Source organism: Phyllostomus discolor, chromosome 12, assembly GCF_004126475.2.
Source record: "Phyllostomus discolor isolate MPI-MPIP mPhyDis1 chromosome 12, mPhyDis1.pri.v3, whole genome shotgun sequence".
In the NCBI taxonomy this organism is placed as follows: Eukaryota; Metazoa; Chordata; class Mammalia; order Chiroptera; family Phyllostomidae; genus Phyllostomus; species Phyllostomus discolor.
In genome coordinates, this window is record NC_040914.2 from 16,544,920 (window position 1) to 16,568,964 (window position 24,045).

Below are 24,045 nucleotides of genomic sequence, written 5' to 3' on the forward strand. Positions count from 1 at the left end.
TGACCTCAGCTGCACCTGTGTGGTCCCTCGACATCCCACGCTTCCCGGATACAGAAAGCCATGGGAAGCAGACCCTGCTGGGGTCTCAGCCTCACATAGGTGTCCTGTCACTCTTATAAAACCCGGGGAATCTGAATTTCAGAACATACCCGGCCCAGGGGTTTCCAGCAGGGGCCTCCTTCTGTGAAACAGCAGTAACATGAACGGCAGCTTGGGGCTCCTGCTCGGCCCCTCCCGGCGCCATTCACTCAGCCTCACAGCCCTGCGGTCCTCGTTCGTGTGGGGGTGGGGTTGCCCCCCACGTGGAAGGCAGCGGGGACAGGCGCTGGCTCCAGCGGGCACTCAGGAGGGACCTGGGAAGGTGAATGAGGATGTGGCCCTGGCTCCTGCCTCTGAAAGCATGACGGCCTCCCCTCCCCGGGCGGATGGGACTGGCAAGCCCGCTGCCCAGATGTGAGTTCATCCGCGTTAACGCGGGCGTGTCCCGAAGCCTGCCTGTGCCACACGGTCCTGTGTGTGAGGCCGTGGGGACAGACGGGGAGTCTGGTTCAGAGCTGGGCGGCTCCCTGGGAGCACACCCAGGCTGCAGCGTCGAGCGGGTCTGGTGAGACGCCCAGTCCTGCACGACCCTACTCCCAGGTCCGGAAAGGGGGTTCCGAGGCCAGGCGCCCTCAGGGATGGTGGGCATCCCTCATGCTTCAGTTGTGTGTCCCGAACTCGGGAGGCAGTCCCGTGAAGGTGGGGCCACCGCGGTTCGGCCCTTCCCAGTGTCCCCGGAACCCTGGGCAGTGCCCAGCACCCCACAGGCCCTCGCTCTGGGTGGGTTGGTGGTGGGCGGAGGCACAGAGTGGGCACTTCGAAGGTAGCCTCACCCCCTTCCTTCACTCTCTGCAGCTGGTGCGCAGCCGGTGCCTCAGGGTGGGGGCATTAGTTTGGAAGTGTCTGCTGACAGTCCCTGGGGTCTGAGGCCCTGGAGGCCTTGTTGGGATCCAGCTGGAACCCACTGGGATCGGACCCGGGTGCCACCTCACACCCACCCTTCCATATCCCCCGTCTCCCTGTTTTGCCAGCTGCTGTCACCACGCAGTGGGAGAGCCGCTCGAGGTGTGGGCGGCCCTCCCCTTTGTGCAAAGCAGAGCCCTCACAGCCCAAGCCTCTGGGCCCCTCGGAGCAGCAGTGCGAGGGGCTGCGGGAAGGTGCACGCAGACAGCAGGGCAGTGACCCCAAGGTGGGGTCCTGCTTCCCGTCCGTGACGGCGATGCTGCTGGTGGTGTGGGGCCCTCGCAGCCACTGGAAGGGGGCTCCTACCAGGCCCGAGCCTCTCGCTGCCTGTACTTGTTTCATCTGCACAGCAGCCGGGGGGATGGGCTGAGGTTCGGGGGTGCTGAGACCACACCAATGGTGAGGGGAGGCAGCGTGGTCGAACCAGAGGGAATGGTCTCCATCCTCTGCTCTGCTCCTGCGTGACCCCAGGAGAGAGCCCACACCCCTTGCAGTGAGGCCCTCCCTCGCAGCTGTCCTGCCCTCCCCACCCGCCCCGCAGGGGCCCCTCTGCTCAGTGAGCCCTTCGCCAGTCCCCAGCCTCACCTGACCGTCTCCTGCTCACCCCGCCACACTGGCCCACATGTCACCTCCTCCTCGGGGGCCCCCTCGTCCCAGAGTGCCACTGCGCTCCCCCAGCCTCCCATGGCACCGCTCGTGCTGTCGTCACTTACTCAGTCCGTCTCCCCCCTGGCCCAGGGTGCTCCTGGGGGCTGCACTTTGTCTCCTGGGAGGAGGCACATCGCTGAGCACACCCAGGCACCCTCGTGACTCCTGGCACAGTGGGTCTGCTATCTAGCACCCAGGCTGGGTACTTGGGAGGGGTGGGGCCGTGGCGAGAGCTGGAGGAAGTCGTGCTCCGGGTTATCTGTTCCCACGTCCACTTCTCCAGTCGTTCCTCGTTCCCCACCAACATGCACCTCTGTGCCTCTGCTCCCCTCGGCCGAGTCCCACTCCGGCGGCTCTCCCTGCACTCTGATGCTGCCTCTGCACTCCCGAGAAGCAGGCCTCCTTCCCTGCTTCCCGTCGTGCTCTGTGACCCGCTCCCCACTGCTCTTGCTGACCACGTCCGGGATCACGGCAGGCCAGCACGCGTCCCTGTGAGATGCTGGGCTTCAGGCCCTAGGCAGGTCCTGCCCTCGTGCAGCCTGGGCCCAGAAAAGGCCTGTGAAGGGAGAGGGGCCCCAAGTCTGCCTCTGCTGTTGCCCTCCCAGGTCTGGCGGACCCTGAGGGGACCAGCCTGGTGGACCGCAGGGGTGCAGGACGGGACGCAGAACTGTCTTCGCTGCCGGCTTGCTGTGGGTCACAGCCGAGGCACGGCCCTCTCTGTGGCAGCACGGTGTCTGGGGTCCTCTCCCACCGCATGTGGTTCCTGTCTCCTCAGGGCTCGCACCCACAGTCCAGGGAACCAGATGGGCACAGCCCCTCCTCTCCATTGTGGGGTGGGGCTGAGAGGGCCCAGGTTCTGGTCACTGATCTACCTTTCCACCTTTGTGACAGGTGGCCTGATTCCCTGTCCCCGCAGCCACAAGGAGTGTCTCAGGAAGGGGTGGAGGACGTCAGTGGTGTGCAGCCAGCCAGCTCAGGCCTCCATCCTCTCTCCTCTTCCCCCTCCTCACTCCTTGGCCTGTAACTCCTGTCTTTCCCGGGCTTGGGAGCCTTGCTTCTTACCCTGTCTCTCCGCACTGTGTGTTCCCTTGGGGAGCCTTCTTCCACGCCAGGCCTGGGCCCAGCCCTCAGGATCTGCAGTGCTGAGCTTTTCTGGGCTCCCCGTCCCAGCCCTGCCCACTCCAGGTCATCCCTGTGTGGGGACTGAGCTCTGGGAGGACAGCGCAGGGGCTGGCTTGGTCACTGCTGTATCCCCAGCTCAGCTTCAGGCACAGGGCAGGTGCTCTGTGAGTGCTATTCATTAGAATGGGGTGGTGGGGGGGGCAGAGGCCAGAGGTCATGCCCTCCATGGAACTCTGCACTGAGCTCCCCAAGCCTGACAGCACCCGACTCTCCCTGGTCCTGGGGGAGACCTCCTATACCAGTTGTCCCCGTGGGTGGAGCAGGCATCGGAAGGGCCTGGTCTGACTTACCGAGTCAGCCACGGGGTCCAAATGTCGTGCTCCCTGACCCCACAGCCAAGAGATCCCAGCTCTGGAGCCCAGAATGGCAGGGGTGGGATGTGGAGAACACCTCTTTGTTTTACAAATGAGGCCGGGGAGGACTGGCCTGCCTGTCAGACCAGGGCTCCTGCCACCTGAGCCCCCTGGTAGCTCTGAGGGCCTGCGCCCTGGGGAGATGGAGCTCCACTCCCAGCCCACCGCTCCTCTGAGGGGGCGTGCACTGTGAGAATCTGTCTCCTCACCCCCTGGTGGGGCCGGTGTGGGTGCGGGTGGCCAGGGGCTGGAGGGGACGCAGTGGCCCCAGGAGCCCCCGCTGGGCATGACTGAGGAAAGGGTCATTGTCTGGTTCTTCCTCCTTATCTTTAAATGTAAGGTCTGTTCTGTTTATTTTCTTCAAAGGAAAGAAGAAAATAAAAATTGCTTGTTAATCTCACCATCTGGAATTTTTTTAAAAAACAGGTCTATTGAGATGCAGTTCACGTGCACGTCACTCTCTCAAAGTGCGCGGTTGGTGGGTTTAGGTCTTGCACAGCATGTGCGTCTGTCATCACAACTGCAGAATGTGCTCGTCACCCCCGAAGGTCACCGGGTTCGCCTTAGCCGTGACCCCCAAGCCCTGCCCCTCCACCTCCGACCTCCGCCGCCACCAGGCTGCTGTCCGTCTCTGTAGCTTCTGGACATCCGTGTCACTGGGGTCCTGTAACATGTGGCCTTTCTCGTCTGGCTTCTCTCATGTCATCGTGTCACTCGGGTGCTCTCTGAGTTCAACCCGAAATCTGCCCGCCGTTCCCTGTTACTGCTGAGCACGTGTCCCATTGTGCAGGCGCCCCCCACATTGTCTTTACCTCTGCACCCGCTGGTGCCCGTCTGGGTCCTGAGGCCCATCCGGGTCGTTTCCACCCTGGCGGTCACGGACGGTGGTGCTGTTGGTGCTGATGCCCAGGTTTTCTAGAGGACGTGGGTTTTCATTTCTCCAGGAGTGGGAATGCTGGGCCACAGAGTGACAGTTCAGCCACTTGAGCAATGGCCGGACAGTGTCCTGGGCCCCTGCCCCACCTCCGCCTCCTGCTCACTCTGCCCTTCCTCCCCAGGCACCCAGGTGGGTGTGAAGCCGGTCTCACCGTAGCTGTGATTTGCATTCCCCAGTGGCTGATGGCAGGGAACATCTTTCCGTGGGCTTCCCAGGCACCCGTACATCATCTCTGGAGAAATGTCCGTGCAGCCCCTTGGCCCACTTAAAACTTGGATGGTCTGTCTCGTTGTCGTTGAGACGGGAGAGTTCTGTGTATATTCTGGATGCGGACTCCTGTCGGAGGAATGGTTTGCGCCACCTGGATCGCTTCAGCATTCAGTGCCAGAGCACTTCCCCCCATGTCCTTCCCGTGGTGACGGGCAGCCTCGGGGAGAGAATAATAAAGCGGCAGGTGCTGTGTTGAGGATCCTGTGTCTGTACGTGATTTTCGGGTTCTGTACCCGGTACGACTGAAGTACGTCCCTGGGCCGTCATGATGCATTCCTGCCGTTTCCGCTTTGCTGAGCGTTGCAGTCCCTTCCAGTTTCCAGCTGCACGAATGATGTGGTGACGTGCATCCGGATCCATAAATCTTCATGTTCGTCACTCGGAGCTTTCTCTGAAACAATTCCTGGAAGGCAGCTTTACCAGCCAGAGGGGAGGAGGGAGCCTCTGAAGCCTCAGGTGCTGTCTGTGCCCGGCTCAGACTGCAGCGCACGCCACAAACTCGAGTCCGGCCGCTCTGAAAACCGCACTGCTGCTGCGTGCCCCCAGGGTGGGCGACCACGTGGACTGGAGCGGCCGTTTGCAGGGGACACACATACGGGCAGCAGGAGTGGACGTGGGTTGTGGCAGTCACCAGAAGGGAGTGTGTTGGGTTGGAGTGGGGCGAAGAGTCACGGATGAGGAGTCCAGGGACCAGCACGTAGCCCTGGGGTCGTGCCTGGGGTCCGGGCGAGACTGGGGAGTCAGAGCGCAGTCACCGGAGAGAGTTCACAGCGCACAGCCAGCCGGTTAAACAGTGAGCATGTGAGGACAGGTGGGGAGCGGTGAGACCCCAAATCCTGACCAGACTCTCAGATGCAAAAGGTAAAAGCACTCCAGAAAACTATCTTGAAATGACATTTGAGTTTTTATCCATGGCATTCTTCTCTTAGGCACTCTGACAATTTCACCCTGTGTTGCGTTCGACTGCGTTGTGGTCGTGTCTCTTGGTTTCTGAAAAGAAATGACTGAGCCCTGGCTGGTATGGCTCAGTTGGCTTGAATGTCGTCCTGTAGACTGAGAGGTTGAGGGTTCAGTTCCCAGTCACGGCACATGCCCAGGTTGCAGGTTTGATCCCGGGTCGGGGCATGCACGAGAAGGCAACTGATCAATGTTTCTCTCTCTCTCTCTCTCTCTCTCTCTCTCTCTCTCTCTTTGGAAGCAGTGAAAAAGTGTCCTTGGGTAGGGATTCAAATAAATGAGTGAGTAACTGAGTGAGTGAATAGTATTCACGCTTCAGTACCTTGATGCCAAGACGGGGCCTGTGTTGGTGAGCATTCCCCTGACCGGCAGTGAACCGGTTTATTGCCAACACGCCGCATGATTGCTTTTTTGTGCCCTTTGCCTATTTTCATTTGGGCCCTTTTGTAAAGACTCCTTTGCAAACATTGATTCTTGGATTTTCATTGTACAGATATAATTTCCCTCCTTTATCATTTGCTGTGCTGGAAAGGGGCGGGGGTGGGCAAGATACCTCTTGAAAAGAATCACTTTGTCCTTTGCTCTCCCCCCAGGTCTCTATGGCTGGGTGCCTGGCCCAGCCAAGAGCTCGAGGTGGGGGGGGGGGGTGCTGGCCTGCTGGCCACTGCTCAGAGGGGATCGGCCCGGGCCCTGGTGGCCGTGCAGTGTGTGGGCCAGGCCCAAGCACAGTGACAGCAGGTTACAGGGAGGGTCCCCTGTAAACACAACTGCAGCCACTGTTTGCCGAGCACCGGGCTGAGTGATGGTCAGCTGCTTGCTGAGATTGTGCTCCTTTGCAGAAGGCGGCTGAAGCCAGAGTGACTCCGTCCAGACCCCTGGGCGCCACTCTGCCGTTGAGCCCCAGGGGCCAGACTCCAGCTCTGCCCACCACAGGGCCACCACGTCCTCAGCACGTCAGGTGTGAGGGTCCCTTTTATCGTTGTCATCCCCACCCCAGTGGCCCCCTGGTCCCTGTTACCTGGCCCTGCAGCCTGGGGCCTCACGGTGGTCTTCTGTTCCTCCTTAGCTGCCCCCTGCATCCCTCGGTCCCGCTCCAGCAGCCACAGGCCAGGCCTCTGTTCTCCGCCTGGGGGTGGTTTTCCCAGCGTGTCTGCGGCTCCCGCCTGTGGACATCCACTCACTCTCTCGGGCCCGTGCCCTCCAGCATGAGCAGCTGGGACGGATGTTCGGCACGGCCCTGGCGTCGCAGCTGGCGCCTGGCACTGGAGGAACACCAGCAGGAGGGGAGGAGAGTCTGACTCTTCCCTCACCTTTCAGGCCTCAGCCTGAGTGCTCCTTCCTCCTGCAGGTCTTTCCTCAGCATGGCCTCCAGTCTCAGACTGCATGCCCACTTTTCCTTTAAGAGTGTTTATACTTGGGTGTTTTTATTTGTGCACTTCTGCCTTCTAGCAGTTACTGCCCAGGCCTGAGTTGTTTTCCACTGCCTGCCCAGTCCGTGTTGTTGGGTGAAGACTGAATACGTACATCATTTAGTTCCCAAACAGACCTTCTGAGGGCACGAGGTGTTACCTGTCGTAGGTGAGGGAAAAGGCAGCTGAGCAATGAGAGGTCCCGGGCACCCGGGTTCCACCCCTGGAGCCTTGGCTGGACCAGTGAGCAGCTCTCAGTTACTTGACTTTAAAATTCCAGAGGAGACCTCCCCCAGTGCCCCCGAATGCAGCTGGCTGGCCAGTGCCCCTGACCGGACGCCTGTGTCTGGAGGCCTGAAGGAGGCCGCCCGCCTCTGGCGAGGCTGCTTGTCCCGGGACGGCTCCGACCTTCTCAGAGGCTCCTCCCCTGAGCTCGGCCTCCCCCCCCCTCCCCCCGGGGCTTTGGTGGGCGGCGGTGATGGGGCACAGTGAGCCACCGAGTGACTCGCAGACCTTTTTCAGGCACCTCAGTGCCCCGAGTCCTGTGCTGGGTCCCTCGCCCGTTTGCTTCGTGTGACCCTGACCGACACTGTCAGTTTCCCGAAGGCACCATCAGCGCTTTCTCCGAGCCTTTGCATGCGTATCCCCCACTGCAGCACTCGTCTCTTCCCTCTGCTTCTAAAATTACTGTTGTTAAATTCTTTTCTTGGCATATGAACTGTGTAAGTAACATACACGTAAGCCAAAGTGTAGTAATAATGAAGACCCGTGAGCCTACCTCCCAATTTAGGGATAAGAGCGTTGCCACTAACTCACCTCCACCTGCGGGCGGGCAGGCAGAGCACAGCTGTCTGGCGCCTGTCCTGAGGGTTGGAGTGGTCATGCCTTCGTTTTTGTTGTTGTTTTTAAGTTTTATAACCTATGTGTGTATGCCAAAAAGTGTAGTGTTTAGTTTTGCTTGTTTTTGACTTATAAAAAAGGGCATTGCATTCCCACTTTCTTGTTTTTGTTTTAAGATTTTGTTTATTTACTTTTAGAGAGGGGAGGGGAAGGAGAGAGGGAGAGAAACATCAATGTGTGGTAGCCTCTCATGTGCCCCCTACTGGGGACCTGGCCTGCAACCCAGGCATGTGCCCTGACTGGGAATCGAACTGGTGACCTTTTGGTTCACAGGCCAGCACTCAATCCACTGAGCTACACCAGCCAGGGCTGCATGCCTACTTTCATCCATGTAAGTGCTCTAGAATATTCCACCGTATGACCAAGCCTTGGATTGTCCATTTTGCCTTTGGTGGGTGTTTAGGCCGTTTCCAGCTTCCAAGATTACAAATTGGCGCAGCTGTGAACCTTCTGGTGCGCATCACGTGTAGAGTGAGTGAGATTTTCTCCAGGGCACGGACTGGGGGTGGGATCGCTGCTTACAATTGGTAAGTCTGTGCAGCTTTACACGGCAATGCTGAACTCTCTCACACGGCTCTCCCTCCTTTACTCGGTGACTCTTACCTACCTCGCTTTCCCTTCAACAGATGCCTGTCGAGCACCTGGCACGTGCCGGGTGCAGTTATATTTCAGGGGCGATGGTAAATGAGACTCACAGCCCTTGTGTTCACATGACTAAGTGGTATTAGGTACTCCTCCTCCAGGAAGCCCTCCTTGACCCCCAGACTGAGCTAGGTGCTCTCAAGGGCTGCCCTGTCCCAGCCCTGCCCACCCTGGGGCATCACTGCCTGGGGGTGGGTCTGTCTCCCTCACCTGACTGGGAGCCCTGTGTGGTCCAAGACCAGAGCTGCGTCAGGTCGCCCACCGCAGCATCACCCACAGCAGTGATGGGTTCAGTGAAGGATTTGTTGAGTTCCTGCTGAAATGCGCACCCTTGAGGCAGGTGGGAATAGGAGAAAGAGATGGAATCCAGTATTCAGTACTTGTTGGAGTTCACCCTGAGCCCCAGCTCATCTGGCCCAAAGCCCAGCACTTCCTGAGTGGCTGCACCCACCAGATGCCTGGCCCGGCGCTCTGCCCTGTGGCAGGTGGGGGGCCCCGGCTGCTGCCCTCGGCGGTTTGGAGCAGAGCTGCTGCCCAGCTGCTCTCGCCCCCGACTGTGTGCATGGCTGGGTGGCCAGCGGTGCTTCAAGGGGAAGTGTGAGGCCCAGCTGGCCCTCTGGGAGCTAGAGAGCCGGCGTGGGTTCTTTCAGGCGGGTGAGACCCGAGGCTGCCTGAACCCTCACAACACGGATGAGGCAGCGTCGTGGGGCCCAGAGGAGCTACTGGGGCCGTGCAGGGCCCTTGTGGGCTCGAAGGTCGGTGGCAGCAGGAACCGCAAACGCTGGAGTTTGCAGGGCCCCCCTGGGTGCCAGGCCAATGCTAAGCGCTCCCGTGCTCCAGCCGGTCCTGTCTGCGCTGTGTCCCGTGAGGTAGCTGCGTGGTGAGGGAGGGTCCTGGGACCCAGGGTGAAGCCCAGCTCACCTGGCAAGTTGGCGGTCACCCCGAGGAGCCCTACCCCTTCCGCCCTGTACCACGTGACTAGCAGGCCTGCCCCTGGAGCTTTCCTCCTGCCCGACCTGCCCGATCGATCAATTGATCAACTCTGAGCAACTCTGCACGGCAGAGGTGTGTGCCGGAGCAGCGCCTCCCCTCTGCAGACGGCGGGCAGAGGTTCGGGGTGCGCCACATCTGTGTGTGGAGGCGCAGTCAGGCCAGGCCGGGCTCCTCCCGCATCCTGAGCCCGCACGCCCACCCACGGGCGCTTCCCTAGAGGGCTCCTCTCTCCTGCTGCTCTGACGCGCTCGTTGGTCCCCAAGCCCTCACTGCTGCACCCTCCGGCACCCAGCCCTGTGCAAATATTTGTCCTGCGGGCAAACAGGCAGGAGCGTGTGTGATCAGTGTTTCCAGGCCGGGAGGCAGGGGACAGGTGGAGGCACCAGACGCCAGGTGAACCTCCAGCTGGAGCGGGTCACTTTGTGGCCTGTGCTCGTCCAGTGTCCACTCTGGGTGTTGCTCAGGCCCTGGACCAGTGACCACAGTGGCTACCTCTTACCAGGCCCCAGGCACACACCGCATGCTTTACAGGGGTGATCTCAGTGTGTGAGCGTGTGTGTGGTGAGTCCCAGTTCCCAGCTGAGAAGACTCAGCCACAGAGATGAGGTCCCTCTCCTGTGATAGCTGGGGTCTGTTCCAGGGGCCCCAGCCAGAAGCCACATGGGGCCACATGAATGAAGGAGGGCCTTCATCGGAAGGAGCCAGGGCCCCTGCCAGTCCCAGGGGCGGGGAGGCCCTGGAAGCAGCAGGGATTGGGGCTGGAGCCTGCGCTCCCGACCACGTGCGCTCATGTTCTTCCTCCCGGCTGGTCTCCAGCCCAGCAGACCTGGCCACCCTGCCGGCGGGGGCAGGGCTCCTCAGGCCAGGGCCCACACCCTGCCTGTCAGACAGGGTCAGGCTCGCCTTGTTGGGGTGGGGGCAGTTCTCAGGAAAGGGAGCCTGGGCTCTCCAGTGCCCCACATAGGCACCAGTGGACACACAGTCTGACCCCAGAGGCCACACTCTCGACCCCCAGGCTGCACTGTTCGTGCGGTGAGAAGGTGGATTCAGGTCACAAGGTGGGGGAAGTCAGCAGTGTCCTCGGAAGTACCCATCCCTTCGAGGACCCCTTCCAGCTGGGGGCTCCTGGAGACCACACAGGACCCCCTTCCCCCACCACAGACACCCCCGCAGAAAGCCCTCGGTCAGTGGGACAGTCTCGGGCACTTGTGTCCCCTGGGTGTCATTGGTCTCCACCCGCCTCAGGACCGCATGTCTTCTAGCATCGGTCGATGAGCCGGCACTGAGCTCGGGCAGTCCTGTGCGGGGGACTCAGCAGGGGCCAAGGCCAACCTGGTCCTGCTGCCCAGGCCCACTGCCTCCCAGGGGAGGTGAGGGGGACAGTCAGCCAAGTGCCTGGCAGGGCCCAGACAGATAGATGGACGGGGGTGGGAGACAGTGAGCCAGGGGCTCGGATAAACGCTATCTCAGCCCGGCCGCCGGGCGGTTCTATGGCTCAGGGAGGGAGACAGAACTCTGCGGACCCCTCCACAGGGCAGGGCGTGCCCCACCCTGCAGCCAAGGGGCTGCCCTTGAGGTCTTCTGTATCCAACTGTGCATCCGTGGCAAGGGCCCCACTGCCCTGAGCCTCAGTTTCCCCTTCTGGGAAGTGTGGGGGGTGGGTATCTGCTCCCCAGTGAGTGGTGGTAAACAGAAAGGTGGTCAAGTGGGATTAAGAGCAAGCACTGTTTGGGCTCGAACCCCAGCTCTGCCCTTTACTGGCCCTGTGACCCTCGGCATGCTTACTTTCCCTTGCCTCAGTTTCCCGTTTGAAGAGCAGGGGAAATGTTAATCCCAGACCATAGGGCTGTTGAGAGCGGTAAATGAGGTGATGGACGCACAGTGCTGTGTAAGTGTGGGTGAGTTGTCGGTTCCTGTCGGTGGTGAGGAGTCGGAACTAAAGGTCACCTGGTGCATGGCTGGGACTCCCGGGGTGACTGGGACTCGGGATCAAGGCCTTGACTTTCGCCTCACCAGCCCCATGGGCCGAACCAGGCTCCTTCTGTGGGTGGGGCCTGATAAGTCATGTGGGGTCAGCTTCGCTCCTCCTGCCTCAAGAGCCTTGGAAAGCGGTAGGCGCCTTCTGACCACATGTGTTTCCGTCACAGGATCTCCAGCTGGGCCAGGCTTGGGCGTTGGGTGGGGGTGGGGTAGGGCAGGTGCCCCCTCACCCCTGCAGTGGGCCAGGGTCTACAGGCAGGGTTCCTGGCTGGTCCTATGAGCCCAGCCCACCCCTGCAGCTGGATGTCCCCCGAGTCTTGACAGCTCCTTCTCGGGAGGGGGCAAGAAGGACCTCTTCTCACCCAGGAAGCTGCTGGCATTGTGGCTCCTAGCGGGCCTGGGGAGGTCAGGGGTGCTGACTGACGTGGGCGAGGGGGTCCCCGGGCACTTGCTCCTGGCAGGTGAGTCTGCGGAGCCGACCCCGGAGTCTGGGTTAGGAGGCCCACTCTGAAGGCCGCAGCGGCCCAGCCGTGAAAGAGGACGTCCCCCGGGGGTGTGGCCTGTGTGGTCACTCAGGCAATGCCACCTCTCTGGGCTGCTTCTTCGTCGTCCGTGGAGGGTCCAGTCACGCTCCCTTCCTGGGGCCGCTGCGGGCCTCACTGAGCTTGGACATGCTTAGGGGCCGCCTGAGGTGGTCGCTCCGTGAACGTGCACTGTCAGCGAGGTCCCCGCAGAACGTGGGGACACCGCCACGGCCAGGCTTGTGCTGAGAGCCTCCAGCTCTGCTGTGTCTCAGAGCGCTCCTCGGGCAGCCCTCCCAGCTCCCTGTCCCCTGGGGTGTGGGCACGTCCCTCCCTCCCTCCCTTCTCTCCTGTGCTCAGCTTTGCGGAGCAGCTGCTGGGCCAGCCCCAGGCTGACAGCCCAGGCGGGAGCCGGATTTCCCTCCCAGCCCTCCGTGCCTCCGGGGACCACCAGCTCTGAGCAGCTGCTGCTTTTCCCATTTAACTTTTTTTAAAAAATTTTATTTATATTCAGAGAGAGGGAAAGGGAGGGAGGGAAACATTGATGTGTAGAGAAACGTCTATTGGCTGCCTCTCCTACTCACCCTGACTGGGAACCGAACCCACAACCCAGGCGTGTGCTCCAGCCAGGAATTGAACCGGTGGCCTCTCACGTTGTGGGACGACACCCAGCCCACTGAGCTACACCGTTCGGGGCTCCCACCAAACGGTGGCATCGCCTGAGTGACCACACAGGCCACACCCCCGGGGGACGTCCTCTTTCACAGCTGGGCCACTGCGGCCTTCAGAGTGGGCCTCCTAACCTTTTCCTGCGGGTGTTTACAGACGTGCACTGAAGCCAGAGTGTGAGGAACCCACGTTCAGCCTCAGTCGGGACCTGCAGGCGGGGCTTACAGACGCCGCAGCACAGCGCGTGGCAGGTGCTTGCGTCCTTCCGTTCTGTGTTTGCAAACGCCGCCACCACAGATGAGCTCATAGGGACGTGATTTGGTGCCTTTGCAGGGTTCTTAGGGTGCATCTCCAGAAGTGGGATGGATGGAGCGAGGGGGTGTATTTGTGTTTGTGTTTGTGATCTGGAATTTTGACTGGAATTGCCAACTTGCCTCCCAAAGGGGTTCTCCTGATGGGCACGCCCCCCCAGCTGCCCAGGGTCACGCCAGCCGCACGGTCTCACTGGAAGCACGTGCGTCCAGCCTGTGGGTGACGGCCCGTCTGTCAGGTTTCTGCTCTGGGGACTAGACTTAGAGAGGCCCTCTGAGCGGCCGGGGTGGGGAATGAGACGGCCCCTCCCCGCTGGCGGAACCGGCGGCCGGGAATTCAGGATGCAGGGAATGGCGGGCCCACCAGGAGCAGGTCTGCCACTGCTTTCAGCCGCAGAAGTGTCCTCGGGCAGGTCCGTTCTGAGCCCCCTCCGCAAAGCGGGCGGGCTAATGTTTCTTAAGAGGGCTGTGAGGCGGTGGAAGGGCCAGGTCTGCGAATCACGGTCTGGGGGCAGGTGCAAACTGATGGTGCCACAGAGCAGCCAGGGGGCCCTCCCCCTGCTCTGCTGAGGGAGGGTTCTGGGGTGGAGGGAGGTGTGGGAGGGAGCAGTGTTTGGAAATGTAGGGTAGTGGCGGCCGGATGGGGTCAGAAGCAACCCCCCACTCTGGGCTGAGCGCCTTCCCTGCATGGGCCCCCGGGTCCCACGTGTGGGGCAGGTGCTCCTGGTCACAGGCCCCAACACAGAGCCCCAAAGGGTTCGCAGCAAAGGCATCACCAGGCAGGCGAGCCGGGCCTGGGCTGGGCAGGAGCCAGGCAGCTGGGCAGCGGAGGTTAGGGAGCTGCCCACACGCAGGAGGCAGGGTGGAGCCTGGGAGTGCCCCCCCCACCCCTGGAAAAACTGGCCGATGCCATCAGGAGGACAGACGCCCCCTCCCAGGTCTCTGCACAAGGACCTGGGGGGCACGAGGAGGCCAGGGACGGTGGTGAGCATCTGGCACGATGCCGGGGGCTCTGTGCCGTCCCTCTGTGCCGGCTCCCCAGGACCGACCTTGGAGAGCTAGGCGTGAGTCCCTCTGGCCTGCCTTCCCCATGAAGGTGCTCCCGTGAGATGCCTGGTCTCAGGGAACGGGCCGGACGGGGCGGCGTATGGCTGCTGTACCTGGAGCAGCCTGGGAAGAGCTGCGTTGGAGCAGCAGGCAGAGCTTATGCCTGCAGAGGCGGGGGCCTGCAGAGGCGGGGGCTGAGGGCGCACGGGGCTCCACAGGACGCGTTGTGGGTGCTCTCCGCCTCTTCTCCATTTCGGACCCAGGAGGCTGCTTTGCACTGCTCCCACCCTGTCTCATCGCCCCCCGCCCCCCCCACACACACAGTGGGTGGTGGGCTGAGACCTCTGCTCCTCAGGACTCTGATGAGGATGCAGAACTCAGGGCCACAGTGCCTGCAGGCTGCAGGTGAGACACAGAGCACCAGCACTGTAGCGTGTGCTTCATGGAACAAGCCGTTTCTGGCTGGTTGAGCCCTGGATCCTGCTCACCCGCCCCCCCCCCGCCCCCCGCCCCGGCTCCTCAGGGCCCTCCAGCCACGCTTCTGCATTAAGCACGTGGGACCCCTGGTCAGAATGCCCCACCCAACCTCACAGCCTCATACAGCGGCCAGATGTGAGCTCTGCCACCTATCTGTCACGGTCTCACCTGTCTTGCTTGGTTCCTTTTCTGTGCTTGGCCCCATGCTGGGAGTGTCGGGGACACAGCATGGGCCACAGCTGTCTTCCCAGTGCCCCCAGTCCAGCAGGGAGACAGACTGGTCTCCAAACAGGCAACTCAGGGTGGGCGGGGCTGCGGGGGGGCAAGAGGTGGGGCCCTGACCCAGCTGGGGGTGAGGGAGGGCTGCCTGGAGGAGGACACCTGACCTGAGAGCTGAACTGGGAGAGTGTCATGGGGAGGGGAGGAGAGTGCAGGCACGGGGAAGCCCGGGCTGTCTGGGGAAGGAGAGCGTCTAGGGTGTGGCTGGGGCACAGCTTCCCAAGGAGTGGGGTGGGGGTTGATGACAAGGTTCGAGACCCGCTCCCTCCTCACTGCCTGGTCCTTAGCTCAGTCCACAGTGTACATGGCACCCTCTTGGGGCCTCCTCGGTCGTCTGCACACCTCCCTTCCCAGCCAAGGATCCTTGGAGTGCAGAGACCGGGTCAGAGACATCCCTGTCCCCCTGCCACCGACACAGCCTGGCAAGCAGTAGGCCTTGGGGGATGTTTGCTGAACCAACAGCAAGATGGCACCTCAGTGGGAGCGCTGCTGGGTCCGAAGTGAACTCCAAGAGGCTGAGGTGTTGGCTGTGCACGTGCAGCGTCCAGAATGGTTTGGCTTCAGGCCTGGCTGGGTCCAGGGGCTCAGACAGTGTCTGTGTCTTTAAGACTGTCTCCCTCAACCTCCAAGTCTTGGTGGACGGCCGCCGGCAGCTCCCAGAGTGGAAGGCCGGCCAGCCAGCCAAGCACCCCGAGGGAAGAGAGCTCGTCTCTCCTGACAGCCGTCCCGGAGGTCTGGGACGGCGGTGGCTGGTTCTGCAAGGGCCAGTGTCCTGTCCTCTGCCGTCACTGGGATGGGACAGGAGGCCTGTCCATTCCTGGAGCCGTCCGGGAGACAGCAGGGAATGGAGGTAATGTGACCCATCCCACACAGGGCCCTGGGTTGGTGCCCTGAGCAAGGTGAGGGGACCAGCGCTGGGCTGCCCACGTGGGCAGGCCGGTGGGCGGGAGGGGCAGCCAGCCAGTCGGGGCTTTCACAGGCGACAGCCACCCCGGGGCAGGTTGTGTGTGGGGCTGCCGCAGGAGTCAGGCTGCGGCTCCCAGCTTCCCGGTGCCTCGGACACCGGCCTGTGTTCTGGACCAGCCTCCTGCCCTGAGGGCGGTGGCCTGGTGAGGGGAAGGGGACGTGGTGCTCCACAGACCTCAAGTTCTTCAGGGAAAGAGCCCTGCGAGCCCTGCTCTCCGGTTCCCCTCCCTGCCTGGAGAGATGTGGCCTCGCTTAGGCCAGGTCACCCACCTGACTCTCAGTTTCCTGTCCAGCGGGGTGACGGTGTCGGGCACCCTTATGGGGCAGGGTCAGGCGGAGCGGTGGCTACTGTAGCAGACAGTGGGTGGGCAGCCAGGCCTGGGAGGGTAAGGCTCCATGCTGTGAGGCAGTGGGGGAGGGGGGGATTGGAACCCAGGTCCCCTAACTCGGGCTGTTCACACTCTTAAACCCAGTGATGTAGGGCTCAGGGTTCTCCTGGGTGATTGTGTGTGTGAACAAGAGCTTGAGAACATGAGAAGTGTCACTTGGGTTTTGTGTGTGTGTGTTTAAGATTTAGGGTGGGGGAAGGGAGGGAGAAAGAGAGGGAGAGAAACATCAGTGTGTGGTTGCCTCTTCTGTGCCCCCTACTGGGGACCTGGCCTGCATCCCAGGCCTGTGCCCTGACTGGGAATTGAACTGGTGACCCTTTGGTTCTCAGGTCAGCACTCAATCCACAGAGCCGTGTGCCCTGCAGGCTCGGCCACTGACCGTGTGGTCCCTGAGAAGAGCGTGGCCCCCTGTGGGATGCACAGTCCTGTGTGTGTGTGAGTCAAATTGGATCTGGGTACTTTAGTGACCGCCCCCCCCCCCCCGCCCCCGTTACCTCTGTGAGCCTGGACTCCAAGTGCAGGGCAGTAAGGGGTGGTCATCGGGTGGCTGAGGCTTTTGTGGCTGCAGCCAGCGCCAGCCCAGCCAGGGGTGCCTGGGCCGTCATGACTGGCCTTCCTGGCTGTCTCCACAGCTCAGGCTCCCTGCCTGTTAGCTGGGCCATCCCCTGTCCTGCTGCAGGTTGTCACCAAGTGCAAGGACTTGCAGGGGGCACCGGCCCTTGCCTTCGCTGTGAATCCCGACAGCCTGCCTGTTAGGGGAGGCAGGGGCCCCCCCGGTCTCCAGGGGGGCCCCATCCCTATAGGATACAACCCCCCGCAGGCGTGCCCCGCTCCTCTCACTGCTCTGCACCCAGTCCGTGGCTCCGGTCTCACTCAGAGAGCCCCTCTGTGCCCCCCTCACCCCCACCCCACCCCGTCACCCCACCCCCTCCCGGGGCCCACCTGGGTCCCCCACTAGCTGTTGTCGCCCCAGTGGGGAGAGCTGGCCCTGTCCCTCTTTGTCTCCCCTCCCCCACACCCTGCTGTTGCTTCCTGGGTTTCGACTGTCACTTGGACCGGTGGCTGTGTCTGTCTTCTGTCCACCCCCCGCCCCAGGCTGGCAGGGATGGCCTGAGTCATCACCACCCCCTGGTGTCCAGCCTGTCCTTGCATCTCATGGGTGCCTTTGCACCTGTGTGCAGACAGGGACAGACCTCTCTCTGTCACCTGATGCCCAGCATCGGGTTTCTCCTTCCCTCTGTGAGGGGAGGGCCGCAGCAGGGGGGAGGGGAGGCAGGCCCTGTTTGCTCAGCAGCCTCTTCCTGCGACACCGGTGCCAGCGGCTGGGATAGCAGAGGCGCAGCCCTGCTGGGGGCCCTGCCCGCCCCTCCCCAGAGCCCAGACCTTCCCTGTGACCCCACCCAGAATCCAGGGGTCCCCTCAGTCTGCCTCTGCCCCTGCCCCCGCCCCCTTTCTCCTCCTCAGTCAGAGATAGCGTGAGAATAAAGCCATCTCTGGTTTCAAGGCGAGGCAGGCCTGGGGGGTGTGGTCCGGTGCTGCCACCCCCAGCCCTGCAGCCTTGGGTGGACAGTTTGTCCACTCTGCACGACGCCCCGTCTGCTGGGACCGAGGGCCTGGGAACTGCAGCCGCTGGGGGAGGCTGGCACTGCGCCGTAGGTGCGGCTCCTCCGCGGTGTCCTCGTGTCCTCGTCCCCTGAGACCCCGCAGGCAGGGGTGGGGAGGAGAGCACTCCGAGCGGTCACCGCAGCCCCCCAGGACAAGGACTGGAATGCGGGTCCCCTACCTCTGTGTGTGACGTCCTCTGTCCCTCATACAGGACAGTCCCCCTCTCGCATGAACTCCAGCCCCTGCTGAAGTCAGGCTGTCGGAGCCTTGGACTTGGGGGTTGAGCAAACCCATTTGAACCCTGACCTGAGACACGCAAACGAGTGTCCACCTCTCCGCACACCCTGTGTCCTCCTGGCCACGCAGCCCGTCCCTGCCTCCCCGGGGTCGCTGGCGTTCTGCGAGCGCTGCGGGGCGTGTGCCAAGAGCCCTGTCCCCAGGGACAGACGCCGTCGGCCTGAGCCCTGCTCACGTCCGTTCTGGGGGGGAGGCGATCGAGGCCCAAGTCTGAGTCTAATTTGGGAGCTAGAACCCAACCCCCAGCGCTCTGGCCCACTTTTCCAACCCCACGTCCAGGGGAGGCCCTGCTCAGGGGGGCGGGGTGGGGTGGGGTGGGGGCAGCGAGGGTCCACGCCCCAGGCAGTACAGTCGGCACCCCTGCCCGCCCTGGGCAGCCTGGCCCATCGCCTCAGGGCCTGTGCGCGGCGGTGGTCCCCTTGCGTTGCACTCCCCGACAGACAGCATAGCTCCCCCTCGCCCTCCTCCTCCCGCCCTCACCGCACCACAGGGAACCGCCCTCCCGCAGAGCTGCTGCAGCCCCAGGGCAGCCCTGCACGGCTGGGTGCGGGCACACACCGCACTTCAGTTCTCCGAGCCGCCCGCAGTGCTGTTTTCTTGCTGTTTCTTAAGTTGGCTCATTTTTTATTTGCGTGCATGCCGTCTCATTCCCACAGGGCAGCGTGTGCAGAGTGCTGGTTCGCGATGGTGCTTCTTTCTCCTTGGTACACACGTGGAGTACACGTGCATCATGGTCACTGTGAGGTCGTTCCGAGCCACCTGACACACTCGTGTGCCCCTGCTGGCGACGCAGCAGGCTCCGGACTGCTGTTAGGGCCGTCGCGGCGGGGCGGGGGCACGGGTGCCCAGGCTGAGCCCTGTTTTTGTCCCGTGCTGTCCTTGCCTGGCCGGTGCTGCCTCCCCCACGAGTTGTGTCTCAGGCCATGGAGGGAAGTGGCAAGGCGCAGTTCTCATTCTTGTCATCAGGGGGCGCCAATCCCCTTCTCCAGGCGTGTCCACCCCTCTTACGCCCTCCCCTCAGTTTTCCCTTCTGTAAATGGGTGGGCAGGTTTCATCTTCTGAGAGTTCTGGCTGTAACCTCGTGTGAGGTAGATGTCTGGCTGAAGGGGTGGTCGGATGGCGGCCGTGAGTGGAGTAGAGGCGGCCAGGTTAGAGACCCTGGGCCTTTAGCTCATGCAGCAGGCTCCTTGAGGACTGTGGGAGGCAGAGGAAAAGCTTGGCTCAGTCTGGCCGGTCGGGGAGGACTTCCTGGAGGAAGATATGTCCAAGCTGAACACCTCAAGGACCAGTCACAGTTCAAGGGGTTGCTTAGGTGTCACTTGCACCCTGTGGACCGTCTGGGGCGTGGAGAACTGCCAGTGATGGTCCTGCGCATGCCCAGTCCCTGCTCTGTCCTGGCAACCTGGCCAGGCCCGCCCAGCCTGGGGCCTTCTCGGAGGGCGTGTCTGGGGGACAGGCGTGTGCTCCTCGGCCACCTGATGCTAAAGCATGTGGGCCCTTTTTGGAGTGATGATTTTTTAAAAACTTTTATTGATTGATTTTAGACAGAGAGCAGAGAGAGGGGAGAGAAAGACAAACAGAAACATCAGTTTGTTGTTCCACTTAATTTGTGTGTTCACTGGTTGATTCTGGTATGTATCCTGACTGGGTATTGAACCCACAACCTTGGCTTAGGGGGATGATGCTCTGACCAACTGAAGCTACCCAGTCAGGACCGGAGTGGTGATTTTTAAAAGCAAAAAATAAAGTAGGATTGCAAAGGGTGCCAGTGAAAACACAGTTAGCTAGGTTTTTCAGAGCTGTAACCCGTGTTCGTGCTCTTCCTCATTGACACGCGAAGTTGCAGGAGGCAGTCTGGACGCCCCCGGTCTCCGGCGCGGTGGGCGCGCTCCGAAGCTGCAGTCACGCCGCGTGAGAGCACCTGCCACGTGTGTCGATGGCAGCCTCGGGGTCTGCTGCACACTGTTCCTTTTTTCTTTCTTCTCATCTATGTTAATAAGAAGGAAATGCCGGAGTGCAGTTCGGTCCATGAAAATAAAGGGGCAGTTTTCCCCACTGAGGCTCCTCCAACCCCCAAGGGTCACAGACCCCACTTGGCCAGGCTCCCCGAGGCAGCTGCTGCCTTCCAGGCAGGGCCAGCTCCTGCCCCCGCACAGCTGGGCGCCCCCAGCGCCTGGCCCAGAGCTCCACACCGGGCGCACGAGGACAGCTGGCGCCCTGGAAGCTGCTCGTCAACCGCAGCTCTGCACGGGCTGCAGGTCGGGGGTGGAGGACCAGGCCTGACCTCTGTCCGGGAAGGCCGGGGTCTCTGCTGACAGCTGGCAGCCAGCACAGTGGTTCCAGCCTCCCCGCCCCACCCAGCACGGTGGAGAGAGAGTTCTGGAACCAGTGTCACACCCTGCCCTGCACCAGCTGCCTGGCCCTAGGGAGGCAGCGTCCCTTTCCTGACCTCAGACCCCTGCCGCAGGAGACCGGGTGGTGGCTGGTGAGGTCGGGGTGCAGCCCCCGGCAAGAGCATTGGCTGGAGGGAGAGTCCGCTCGTGGACGCTCACCTGGACTCTCTGCCGGGGCTCCTGCTGGCCCCCGAGGGCCGGGCCCCGGGCAGCCCCAGGGCGAGGCGAGGCTAAGAAGGGCTGCCGAAGCTCCTCCTCCTGGCCCCTGGAGGCCCCCAGAGCTTTCTGCACCAGGCCTGACCCTGTCCCTCCGCTGCCCAGCCTTTCCTTCCTTGCTGTCCTCCTGGCCACCCTGGGGCGCGACCCAACAGCCAGAACCTGGAACAGCGCCCGTGTCTCACTGCCCGGGGAGCGGCGCTGTGCCTCCGGACAGGGCTCCACGGCACGGCGACGGGCCCAGACCCGGACTCCTCGCGCCTGCTGCAGAAGCCTCAGAGGCCACATGCTGCTCATCTCCACTTTCAGTGGGTGTCCAGGGAGGGCACACCTGTGCGGACACAAAGGCCGCTCTCCCTGCCCCCGTCCTGTGGGGAACCCCAGCCCTGGCAGCTGGCAGGGAGGGTTTGCCGTTGGGGTGTTTCGGGAGTGGGGGTCCCTCAGAGGCCACGGGGCACCGCAGTGCGCGGCTGAGCTGGGAGCCCACCCTGGCGCTTAGCGGCTGTGTGGCCTTGGGCCGGGGCCCTACCCCCTGGGCTTGTCCTCACAGAGCCGGAGTGCAGATCCATTCCCTCACGTGAAGAAACACACTGAACACGGGCTGTGAGGCTGGCCCTGGGCTGGCGGCGCCGGGGACGGTGGGGACCAGGCGGGGACCAGGCCGGCCCCAGCCCTCCCTTGCGGGCCCCCTGCCTGGGGGGCGGAGATGGCTGAGAAGTAGAAAACTGTGTGATATGGGTTCTTTGTTGTTCGTGTGAAATTGCTCACGGAGCCATGGGGAGGGGGGCAGGGGGTGACTCGGTTTGGGGGCACCTGGGCCCTGACCAGACGGCAGAGCGCAGTAGGTTGTCGGAAGGGGCATTTCACAGTGGACGCCGAGAGTGGATGGGGCGGGGGACTAGCAGAGGCCCAACAGGGCGGGACCCCCAGAACATGGAGAGTCACAGGCCGGGGTCCTCTGTGCCCGCAGCCCAGAACGTGACCGTGGACGAGGTCATCGGCGCCTACAAGCAGGCCTGCCAGAAGCTGAACTGCAGGCAGATCCCCAAGCTCCTCAGGCAGCTCCAGGTAGGCCAGGCGGGGGAGGTGTCCACCCCCGGCCCTGGGGTGAAGCTGTCCCCCCACCCCACCCACCTCCCAGCAGTCTCCTGGCCTCTGTTGTCTGCCCGAGGGGGAGAGGGCGCTCGGGAAAGCTCTCCTGCCACCCAGCCCAGCCCGCCTGCCCACCCAGCCGAGGGCCTGTGTACTTCATCTTGGGAAGTCCTCCCTGCAGCTGTGAAAGTCATGAGGCTCCTCGTGAACACTTAAGCAGTAGAGAGTTGTGTGAAGTAAGAACTCTGAGTATCTGTTACCCCCTCAAAGAAATTCTGTTCCCCAGGGAGAAAGCCATGTATACAATATTTACTCTTAAAAGCTTTAATTAAGAAAGCAATACATATAGTCTTTAATTTCTTAAAAATCACAATACTAGACATAAAAAGCAAAGTCCAGTTCTTCCTGCCCAAGTCCCATTCCCCAGGAGCCCCTGCTGTTGACAGTTGGGGCTTTGTCCTGTGGTCTCTCCCGGGCACCTGTCAGACAGCGGTTGGTCGCTGTCCCGCAAGGCACAGACCGGAGGGTGCCACCTGTGGCCCCAGCCTGGCGGGTGAAGTGCAGCGCCCTCCAGCTCGCCCCCAGGTCCCGAGTTTCCAGAGCCGCTGCTCCCGCTGTGGGCGGCCCCCACACACCTGGGTTGCAGGTTCTGTGGTGGATTCCGGAAGGTCTTGTTTTCAGGTCCAGGGAAAGATGGCCGCTCGGTGCCTGGTTCAGACCAGGCCTGCCGCTTACAGCGCTTGGCCCTCGGTGGGGTGGGGCCCTTTGTCTGTGCGCGGCTGCCCCGTGCGCTAGTGCGCGTAGCAGCTGGGGAACCGGGCACCTGTGGGGTGGGGCTGGCGCTCAGAACCAGGAGGGGCCAGGGGGACTGCAGTGTCTGGTGGCTGTAGTTCTCTCTGTGGAGCACTCGCCAGGTGCCCAGCCTGGTGTGGGCGGACTTGTCCGCCTTCCCGGCCCCCAGCCTGCTGCACAGCCTCGCCCTAGCTGTTCCCGCTGCTTCAAACGCTCATGGCCCCGGGGCCCATCTTTGTCTCCACTCAGTGGGGACAGGGGGCTGGACCAGGCCCGCCTGCCCCCACCCTGGGGCACCGCCTTGCCTCGGAAGCGGCAGAGCCAGACAGAGCTGCCCGTCCACAGCCAGGCTGCCCAGCCTGGGCGGAAGGGGCTTCCTGCCCTAACCACCACCCATTCTGCTTTGCCAGGAGTTCACGGACCTCGGGCACCGTATCGATTGCCTGGACCTAAAAGGTGTGTGTCTGGGTGGGGCCGGGACCTTGGGTGGGTGGGGCCTAGCTTTCCTGGAGGTGGGTCTGGGGCCGAATGTGGGGCTGGGCCGGCCTGGGGTCGCGGGTCCTGTCTGAAGAACGCTGGTGCAGCCAGGCCCAAGAGAGGTGGGGGGAGGCGAGAGTTGGGAGGGCCCTTCCCTCCGTTGCCCCCATTTGCACGCAGCCCCCCACCACACAGAGAGGTGAATTCACGCCCACACCTGGCGCGCGCCCTCCTTCCAGGTGAAAAGCTGGACTACAGGGCCTGCGAGGCCCTGGAAGAGGTCTTCAAGCGGCTGCAGTTCAAGGTCGTGGATCTGGAACAGACGAACCTGGACGAAGATGTGAGCAGCCTCCGCCACTGCCCTTACCTGCTTCCTGAGCTCCTGGGCTCCTTAGAGGTTTGGGGGGGACGGGGCACTGCAGGAGGAGGGAACCCCCTTGGACGAAGGCTGGGCAGGGCTTCTGGAGGGATGGAACAGGGAGACCTCTCATGTGACCAGAGTGGCTGGGGAGAATGTCGAGGCCCAGAGGAGGGGTCTCACAAACCCACCCGAGGCAGGGGCTTTGTTAACAAGGGAGAGACTTGGGGAGTTAGGCCTGAAGGGAAATTTGTGGCCACCTAGAGCCTTTCCAGAGGTGTCCTGTCCCCCCGTCCCCCCCAGTCCCCATCACGTCACAGCGCCTGCATGGGCGAGTGAGAAGCTTTTGAAAGCTGCCTCCCCTACCCAGGCCTTGGTGTGCTACCTCCGCAGCCATGGAGGTCACCATGGGCCCAGGAGACTGGGCCGCAGGCCTAGAGGACGCAGGAGAGCTGGGGGAGGGGTTCTGGAGAAGTGAGGCTCGGGTCAGGGGTGCCAGGGGCCCGTCCTGGTCACCCAGCACGTCGGCCTTGGGCTGCGTGTTACACAGCGGACTGGCTCTGCAGGGAAATGGGGAGCTGCTTACCGGGACCCAGAGGTGCGGGAGCTGGGTGGGGGTCAGCCCCACCTCCTGCCCTCCCCTGTGGCTGACTCCTCTGTCTCTGCCCCCAGGGCGCCTCGGCCCTCTTCGACATGATCGAGTACTACGAGTCGGCCACCCACCTCAACATCTCCTTCAACAAGCACATCGGCACCCGGGGCTGGCAGGCTGCGGCCCACATGATGCGCAAGGTGGACGCCCCCCACCCCCTCCCGAAGCCTCTCTCGGGGGGAGGGGGGCTCAGGCACAGAGACGAGGGTCCAGGCGCTTTCTCAGGGCAGC

General features: G+C 62.5%; 1 protein-coding gene across 1 annotated transcript in view; it reads left to right on the forward strand.

Moving 5' to 3' along the window:
- The window catches only part of PPP1R37 (protein phosphatase 1 regulatory subunit 37), a 36,962-nt gene that overhangs the window by 8,200 nt on the left and 4,717 nt on the right, over positions 1-24,045 (forward strand). The window contains exons 2-5 of the mRNA XM_028529993.2: positions 21,414-21,511; positions 22,738-22,783; positions 23,044-23,144; positions 23,835-23,954. Of these exons, the coding sequence (XP_028385794.1) occupies positions 21,414-21,511; positions 22,738-22,783; positions 23,044-23,144; positions 23,835-23,954 (365 nt within the window). The remainder of the gene's footprint in view (positions 1-21,413; positions 21,512-22,737; positions 22,784-23,043; positions 23,145-23,834; positions 23,955-24,045) is intronic.